At 39.2% G+C, this 9,345-nt stretch overlaps 2 protein-coding genes across 2 annotated transcripts; both read right to left on the bottom strand.

Annotated features, from left to right (window-relative positions):
• Positions 1 to 1,168: 1,168 nt before the first annotated feature.
• On the bottom strand, positions 1,169 to 3,271 carry LOC128544589 (zona pellucida sperm-binding protein 3-like). The gene is made up of 8 exons (XM_053514807.1): positions 2,902 to 3,271; positions 2,735 to 2,829; positions 2,573 to 2,661; positions 2,326 to 2,503; positions 2,141 to 2,258; positions 1,975 to 2,060; positions 1,818 to 1,900; positions 1,169 to 1,254 (listed from the first exon to the last, which is right to left on the bottom strand). Exons 1-8 carry the CDS (start codon positions 3,229 to 3,231, stop codon positions 1,187 to 1,189), a joined length of 1,047 nt encoding a protein of 348 aa, XP_053370782.1. The 5' UTR covers positions 3,232 to 3,271; the 3' UTR covers positions 1,169 to 1,186.
• A 2,377-nt stretch (positions 3,272 to 5,648) lies between these two features.
• Positions 5,649 to 7,600, bottom strand: LOC128544588 (zona pellucida sperm-binding protein 3-like). Its single transcript, XM_053514806.1, has 8 exons — positions 7,017 to 7,600; positions 6,819 to 6,937; positions 6,609 to 6,712; positions 6,361 to 6,538; positions 6,179 to 6,296; positions 6,019 to 6,104; positions 5,859 to 5,950; positions 5,649 to 5,752 (listed from the first exon to the last, which is right to left on the bottom strand). Exons 1-8 carry the CDS (start codon positions 7,566 to 7,568, stop codon positions 5,691 to 5,693), a joined length of 1,311 nt encoding a protein of 436 aa, XP_053370781.1. The 5' UTR covers positions 7,569 to 7,600; the 3' UTR covers positions 5,649 to 5,690.
• Positions 7,601 to 9,345: the final 1,745 nt, after the last annotated feature.

The raw sequence follows: 9,345 nt of genomic DNA, 5'->3' as shown, positions 1-9,345 counted from the left end.
CTTTTTTTGGTTATGGATGCTCATTTGTAAAGCTTCTATAAGCAAAGTAAAAATAGTGGCTTCTTTTGATTCATAGCTTTTAACCAAACCCCGGGAGGTTTCTTTAGAATTTTTAGGAGGCAGCTGGAGATCCCACACAAATTTAGTGCTATTAACAATAAATACAAGATGTTAAGTGGCATCAATAGATGTGACAACCAAACTAGTCAGATGGCTAACTGGAATCCTCAAATACTTTGCATTAGTACATCTGATAAGCTTCATGTAGGTGGATGTCCTGACAAGGGTTTAAATGTGAAGCCAAAATGTCTCTATGGCCCTCTAGTGACTAGCTGAGGTACACTTCCCTTACTCATGGCAAAAGGTGGGGTTAACTGTGAAGACATTTTAAATTTACACACATTGTTTTGAGGAATTGTGGTCAGTCTTAACTAGCCAAATATTTGGGAACAGATCATGCGCATGTTTTTTTTGTTTGTTTTTTTTTCCCCCAAATCCTTCTCAAAATTGAAGATTTCTCCTTCAGTGGAAGTAAAAGACCCAAATCCATTTCCAAACCTAGCTGCATAAAGACAAGGGTTCTTAAGGATGGAATGGGGTCAGGACACAGCTTTTTGGAATGAATCGGATGTTAACTTTGTGTTGACTTTACTTATGGCAACTATTAAAATATATTTTGGCAAACGGAATTTAATTTGGGTGGGGGAAAACTTAGGCTCTCTCTTACCACAGTTCTAAATAGGGATCAGTGCGAAGGGCATGCATACAAGACAAGCACTTCAGAAATAACTTTACTGCATTACACATGTGAATCAGAGGGAGCCCTATAGTAAATTTAGGAAACATGAACATAATTAATTGCTTTTTTAAAGTCAATCAAACTGATTTCTTGGAAGTCAACACCTTTCAAATAAAGCCTCAAGTCTTGCATCTTTGGAAAATTAAGCCTATAAACCACTCAAAAGAAAACCACCAAGCCAAAGAAATGGCTTCAGACCTGTGTGATCTGCTATGCAAAATTAAGTAACTTTGCATAGCGGATCACACAGGTCTGAAGCAAATCTTTAGCAAAATTAAGTAATTTTGCAATAAATTTGCAAGTTTAAAGACAAGGATTAAAAGGCTATGGCTGGCTCGGTCATTGTTTAATTCACAACTACAAAGAGAGCTTTTGTAACATTTTATTTCAAAACAAGTCAAAGTCATTCTCAACTATGATCGGGCCAAGCATTACTTGTGTTGCCTGCTGCCGTCCTGAAAGAAGAGGAAAAAAATTATTAGCATTCATATTAACAACCTACAGACCCCCAACATAAAAGCATGTAGCTCTTAGACAGCTACTTTAGCCATACATTCACAGACCTAAGTAACCTCTCAAACGGCTCTACTCCACAGAGTAACATTTTGAACTGAAAGATGCAGTACAGTAACACGAAACCATAGCAAGTGATCACAAACAAGCTAACCAGGTGACAATAGCATGGAGCGTTGGGAACAAGCTAGTCAGCCTACATTAGCATCAAGCATTTATTTTTATCCAACCCTAACTTTTACATGCAACTTGATTAAAAAGCCAATATTGCAATAAATTGCCAATTCCAAAGTACAGACCATAAAGGCATACTTTACACTGTATGAGCAGCCATGTTTTGATGTTACTTAAGCAGAAAGGAGCTAGTAGCTCGAAAGACTACCCCAAGTTACACCAAATTTTCACTCTAAAAAGAAAATTAACACTGGCTTTTTTCCCCCAGTTACAAGTTAAAACTTTGCCTCAACAACAGCTTAAGGGTCACAGAATAAACATGTCCCTGTACCCGATTGATCCGGTTCCTTCCACAAGCTGCAGTTGTTGTCGCAGCAGCTACACACCTGGTCAGCACCATACACAGCAGTCCATCTAGGGAAAGGTCATGATGCTTTAGTATTCACAGCTCTTTAGCACTGTACCACCCAAGGTCATATCAAACTCACCTGTCGTCAGAGAAGGAGCAAGCCTTGTGCAGAGCATCAGGAGAAGCAGATTCAGCTCTAGCCTTCAAGAAGCATGTAACATAGACCTAGCAAATTGTGTGCACGTTACAGTTAAATAGCAGCCATAACGGTTTAAACAAGTGTAGCTTAAACTGTAATTACCTACCAAGCTACCATTCCCTTCTTGAAACATGAAGGCATCCAGCTGAAGCCTCAGCTTTGCCGCTTCAATTTGGGGCATGAAGTGGGAATTGGACTGCGTAAACTTGGCATCAATCAAACACCTAAAAAGTGTTACACAATTAGGAACACTCACGTCCAGTTACAAAGGATCCAAAGAACCGTACGTACCCATAATTTTCAATGAAGGAATATCTGGGGACTGCATTGAGGTCAGGGACTGCAGTGGCAACACAGCCATCTGCAAGGACACGCAGGGGGACACTGTTGAACGGCAGTACTGATGCCTCGATATTTATAAGCTCACCCAGGTAGTACTTCTTGGATGGTCTTTCAGATATCCAATCATCTACAAGAAACAATCTCATTAGAAGCTAATTTTCAAGACAACAAGTTACATTTTAACCATGATACAAACCCATCATAAGCCTCAAGGAGAAAAGAAAAGGTTCCTCAGCAGCTTCCGAAGGATCCTTGGGAACCACAGAACTTCTGTGATCACGAAATCTAGAAAGTATTTGAAACTGAGTAAAACATTGTCCAAGTAAACTTAAACATGTTTAAGTTAAGAAAGTACCACCTTGGGTAGTGACATTCAATTGAAATGGGATCACTAGTTGAAGGCTCTGAAGTAATCCCGAGAGTAAAGACATAGACCAGTTCATCTTCAGTCACCTGAGAGAAAAGTAAAACAAGATGACCATGAGCCTTGAACAGAACTAATGATTTCAGGAAAGAAAAGCTTACGGTCATCTTGCTGTCACAGCCATCCAGTTCAGCTTCATAGATAAGGATTTGTGATGAAAAATCATCCTTTTTAGCAGAACAGCTTCCCAGGGTGATAGCAGAAATGCTGATGGAGTTACCAAGCAAAAATCCCAACAGATCTTTCTTCACTTCTACATACACTGAGGTCTCGTTGCATTCCGCAGTTACACTGTGGATGGAAACAGACTCATACTGCAGCAAGGGTGTTTCTACGAAACCTTTAATTTTCCCCACACTTGGTTCTAGTGCTTCAGCCAGCACAAGTGCAAGAAATAGCACAACAGAAGCACCAACTTGTTTTAATTCCATTGTTCTATTAATGGTTAGACTAGCTGTTTTGTTTTATACTGCACTTCAACCACTCTTTTTAATTACCTTGATGTCCTTCTAAATGTGCTGCCTCACAGGTGACACTAATTAGTAATTAGTAACTTCCTGGCATCTGATTGGGTCAAAAGCTTAACTGGCTTGCCCTGGTCCATCAAGTAGGCTGATCAAAGAATAAAAAATTGGTTGAATGGCAGCATTAACAAGTTATAAGTTATAAATAAAAAGATCAAGTGACCCAAAATTGCACAGATCATAGAGAAAAATATTTAAACATAGAGTTAATATATATATATATATATAAAAATTATAATTATTATTTATACACATATATTTATTAATTGTGACCTTCTTTGTACAGTACATAAGTTATTGACTAAACGAAATCTAATCAAGGATGTGTCCATACCCAAATCACAGTCTATAATGAAGTTGTACCATATTTTTTTTTAAGTTATAAAAATCTATATAATATGCTGAAGCTGCGAAAACATTATGGTGGAAATTACAGTGGGTGTTCAAGTCAAACCAGGCTATTGATTGCACAGAATAACACCATTATGAGAGTAAAAACAACCTTTATTTCTCTATATAATCCCTACTTGGATACAATCAAGGTTAAAAATTTTCTCGGTAGCCCCGAGCCATGATCAGACTGCCTGTTTGATTCACCTCTTTAACACTGGCCTCCGAGGAACTCCTTTAAATGCCCAAACATAGGGAAATCCCTTGGAGCAAGGTCAGGGCTGTTGGGGGACATGGCAATAACTCCCAGCCGAGCTATAATGAGACAGTGGTGGTGGTGAAAGTGTATATAGTTCCCACAAGTTATGTCATTTTTTTTAAGGAGCATTTGCTAAATGTTTGCAGGAATGGCTGGAGTGGGCTCAGAAAAAAGTATGCGGTTGTTTAAAGTGTGTGATTTTAAAATGTTTGCACCATTAAAATGTACTGCAGCTGAGTCTTATTACCATACTGTACATGAAGTCTTCTGTAAATTGTCAGTCACATTAATTAAAAAAAAAAAAAGCAGGTCTTACAGCAAAGACTGAAGGGATTCTTTGAAAAATGTGACTTGAACATCCATAATATACAGATCTACACCTAAACATGGGTAACACTAGTATGCATTCTATTGAGTTATGCATTTCATTGTCTAGGCCATACCAGTTACAGCTTAAATATCTGTAAGGACATTTATGCTTTTTTTTAAGCCCACCAGGAAATCAATTCTTTGAAAACTGCATTTTGTCCCAAACTATAAATTCAGTGATTGCAAGATACTTAAATTACATCCAACGATACATTTTGGCCCCATAAACCTCATTTAACTTACAAGATCAGTCACTCAGTGGTCCTGTCCCAAATGTATTAAATACATATGAATAACTTGAACACTGACCATAATTGAAGATTAAATTGATTAAAGAGAAATTGAGTCTGAAAACATTTTATGGACCTACTGTATGGTGCACCCATCCTCATTTAATGTATTATTTAGATCCTGTAGTCCCAAGTAGAATTAGTCCCTCTCCCATAATTACAGTAAAGTTTTGCCAAACACCCAACACACCATAATGGCCAATGTCTAATTACAAAGTTTTTCCCCTGTACACATACCCTCCTCTCAAATACAAAGTTCAGGTACATCTGAATATATATAGAATTGATAGGTTAATGATAACAGGAGGTAACAAATCACCTGTGTGGCCTTAATGCAGCCCATGTGAACAGCCAGGAAACATACTTTTATAAAGCCCTCACTTAACTGGAAGACTAGTGTTTCCAGGTTACATGTCAGATCTGGATCGGAAAAAAAAAAAAAAGAAAAAAGAAAAAAAGCTTCTGCCAACTAAGCAGATCTTCAGAGAAAGAAAAATTCAGCTAGCAAGAAGGTGAAGCCTTAATGGCTGGAATTCTAAAGAAGGCATCTAAAACTTTAACAGCCATCCAAGAGAGGCTACATTACAGGTTGTCACTAAATCATTTAGAAGCTTGCAAAACCTAAAAAAAAAAAAAAAAAAAAAGCTGCTTGAGACTCAAGTTGGCACTACACGCAAATAAGTTTAACAGCCATGAATTAAATTAAGCCTTTGTCATTTTGGAGTCTGTTTTACTCTTTAGGAATATTCAACAAAAGGGACCATGTAAGGTTCATGGGCACTAGCTAGTCAGTATACTGTTAGACATTGACACTGTCCCCTTAGACATTTTTTCCTTCAGTTTTTTTTTTGGTTATAACGAGTTGACATTCCCTGGCCACATGCATTTTGGTTTTAAGCAGCAAGAGAATACCCATTGTGTTTAGGGCCCATAGAGCAAGCAATAACTGTTTTAGACCACAGCCAGTTTATAAAAGAAAGTGAGACAGTCAGAGTGTAAAGTAATAAGGCATCACATGAGAAGTATTAAAATTTATTCAGACAAAATGAGTCATTTGACTACCATTCATTTTTTAGAACCCTGATTGGACCAAGGCTTACTTTCTTCTCCACATGGAAGCCTGCAAAGAGGAGAAAAAGTCACATTAATAAATAAAAAAAAAAAAAAAAAGTAGTAATAACGAAAAGGCAGGTCTTACAGCAAAGACTGAAGGGATTCTCAAATACCTTGCTCTGAGGACAGATCACGGCCCTTCCTCATGGCACAGCTACTGTCACAACAACTGCATACCTGGTTAGGACCATATGCAGCAGTCCAGCTAAAAGAAAACAGTCTTGTTAAATCATGGCTCATCAGCATTCTACCATCACAATTATAGCAACATACCCATTGTTAAAGAACGAACAAGTCTTGTGCTCGGCATCAGCAGGGGCAGATGCAGCTGTTGCCTTCAAGACGCATGCAATGTAGACCTGCAAACACGAAAAACAAGTTTCTTTCTGGCTTGAAAACTTGCCACCTCACCACCTTTACAATCACTCCTTACCAAGCTACTGTTCGACTGTTGAAATGTAAAGGATTCCAGCTGAAACCCTAGCTCATTTGCTTGAGTTTGAGGCATGAACCGGGAACCAGAGTGTGTAATCTTCGTATCAATCAGGCACCTGGGAAATAGTTAGTCAGAAACCGAGATCACCCCTAAAAAAAAGCCAAGAGAACCCCACTTACCCATGGTTTTCAATGAAGGAATATCTGGGGACTGCACTGAGGTCAGGGACTGCAGTGGCCACACAGCCATCTACAAGGACACGCAGGGGCACATGGTTGAACTGCAAAACTGATGCCTTAATGTTTATAAGCTGACCCAGGTAGTACTGATTGGATGTTCTTTCAGTGACCCAGTCATCTACAAGACAAAACCATGTTAGTAAATAAAAGATTCACAAAATCAAGCTACAGCTCAACTAGATACAAACCCATCATGAGCCTCAAGGAGAAAACAAGAAGCTCCTCAGCAGCTTGGGCAGAAGCAAATGGGATCCAAGCAGGCAGGAGAGCATTGCTACTCACATTGTGGAATCTGGAAAGCATTCATGGACAAAATTTAAATAAAAAAAAAAAAAAAAAAAAAAAAAAACACCGACATGTTCCCCCACCACCAAACAATTATTGGTATGGTGAAATACCTTGGATAGTGACACTCAATGAAGACACCAATTCCAGCATTCCTCAGAATGGGAGTCCCACTTATTGGGGCTGAAGCAACACCAAGAGTGAAGATATAGACCAGCTCATCCGCAGTCACCTGGGGAGGGGGAAAAAAAAAATCTAGATTTCCAACAATCTTAAAGGAAAATTGAATTGTGTTGTCATGAAAGGCTTACAGTCAAAGCACTGTTGCAGCCATACAATGGTGCTTCATAGATAAGGAACCGAGAAGAAGCATCCATCCCTGTGGCAGCACAGCCTCCCAGTGTGAGCGCAGCAACATTGAGGGTTGTACTGCTTCCAAACACACCTGTGCTCACTTCTACATGCACTGCAGTCTCATTGCATCTTGCCGTTACACCCTGGGTAGGAACAGCATCACCCTGTCCTGGAGGGTTCACATAGGTTGGTGGCATAGGGATCTTTGGGGGTGTTGGATAACGCCAAGTCAGGTTCTTCACTAGATGCTGCAAGACTTGCTGTTGTTGAGAGCCCAGAGGAGTTTGAAGCTGCAGTCCAAGTGGTGCTCCTACAGGGCTTCCAATTTGGGAAACACTCTGCATTGATTGAGAAGGTGACCCAACACTCCCTTGAGGTGAAGCCTGCCCTGGTACATTAGGTTGAAATCCTGCAGGAACTTGAAAATGCCCCAGTGACAGCACTTGTGCTGTTGACAGCCCAACTACAACTAGCAGCACCACACTAACTCCCACATAGTTGAACCCCATTGTAGTCAACAGCCAATTGCAAGCATACCGGAACTACCACACCACTTGCTATTTATGCAGTGTCTTCAAACCTTTCCAAGTAGTTTGATGATCTTACACGCCTGTTGAGTTACTAATTGGACTTCCTAACAGATGACAGGAATTAGGATTTTATTGGACTTAGCATTTGATTGGACCTTATGTGTGAAGAGCGTAATTATCTAGTCTAGGTCACATGACCTCATTAAGCAAGTTGCCACAGCACAGAAGAATAATTAAAAACTTTGATTGTACAGTTGGGTTAAAAAGAAAATGGTTATGAATGAAATGTCTTGGGTTGCCTCAAATGTTTAATATGGTCTACAAAAAAAAATTAAATACCATTCTTTTAAGGAATCTGGCAGATGATTTCCCCCAAATTATCTTTTTTCTGATTTTAGCACTCAATGGCTACAATGTTTTTAAGGTATGAGGATCTGTTTTGTACCTATGCCAAACCACATGCTCCCCTCAATCTTAGCATACTTGTCTTTTCTATTATTGGAAAACAAGACATTTGACGTTGAAGGGCTCAAAAACTCTTTGACCAAATGCAGTTCAAGCCATCAGTTCATTTTAATCAAAAATACTTAACCCTGAATTACTGCAAACACTCTGTAGACTACAATGGGATTTCCACAGTGGACACAGTGATTCAGCAAAATACTACCTCTGCCTAAGCAAACAATACCTGAACTTCTTTATGGTTATTATAGACTGTGGGAGAGGGATTTCACTCTTAAGTCTGCTCATGGTATAGGCAACTTCACACACCTGTCAAGGTAAATGTTCAAAACAAACAAAATGGGGGAAAAGTGCAACGCCTATGACTGCAACCATGGCATGGTTGGTGTAAGAGATCAGCTTACTAACATTTAAGAAACTGTTGATATGAAAATCTACAGACTTTAAACAGATTGATGTAAGAAAAAAAGAGTTCTGCTGGTGGTTGATATGTCAGGAAAATGGCTAGATGGATTCAAGTTCCAGGGGAGCATATAGTAACTTAAAACCCAAGCTTGGGTCAATACTTCCTTTAGGCTGCTCTCAAGGGGTTACAGAAGACCATCTGGTCCAACACTCAAGTTGGAAAAAGTTTTATGCCAAATACCTTACCTCATGTAATCCTCCCATTTTTCTAACCTAGCTTGGCCAGCACTGCATGCAGTGGCTGGGTAGTATGGGGTGTGGCAACAACTAAAGGTGGGGCTCAAACCACCAAACTAGTGCCATAGACAGCTGAGCCACCACACCCTTAAGTATAGGTCAATGACTAATAAATTTGCTTATGGACAGATGGTGTATGCACTTGAGTTTTCAGAGATCAAGGTAGAGTAAAAGGTACTTATGTAAATTTTACCACTACTGGAATAGGGGAATGTCAAAATACAGAACCCAATGAGCATAAAGTTTTTGATCAAGACCAGAAAAAAGTGGCTCTTTTCCTGTGTAACCCATTAATTTTTTTGCATAGTCATGTTTATATAGTTGATCAAGTTTAGCATATATTGCCTAGGTTGTGCCGAATGGGATGTCATGCATTACTGCACAATCCTAAGCCCCATACATTTATATATATATAAAAAAAAAATAAAAAAAAATAAATAAAAAGATTCTGGCTTTTATAGGGTACTACATAAGGACTAAACATAAGCAGTAAAGCCTCTCCGGCATGCATAAACCACCAAACCTGAAGTGTGTGTGTTGATGCTTGAAACACCAGAGGCTTCCAAGTTGTACCTTATCACGTGGGATTCCA

This window comes from Clarias gariepinus, chromosome 16 (genome assembly GCF_024256425.1).
Source record: "Clarias gariepinus isolate MV-2021 ecotype Netherlands chromosome 16, CGAR_prim_01v2, whole genome shotgun sequence".
NCBI lineage: Eukaryota > Metazoa > Chordata > Actinopteri > Siluriformes > Clariidae > Clarias > Clarias gariepinus.
This window is presented reverse-complemented; position numbering and strand designations above follow the sequence as displayed.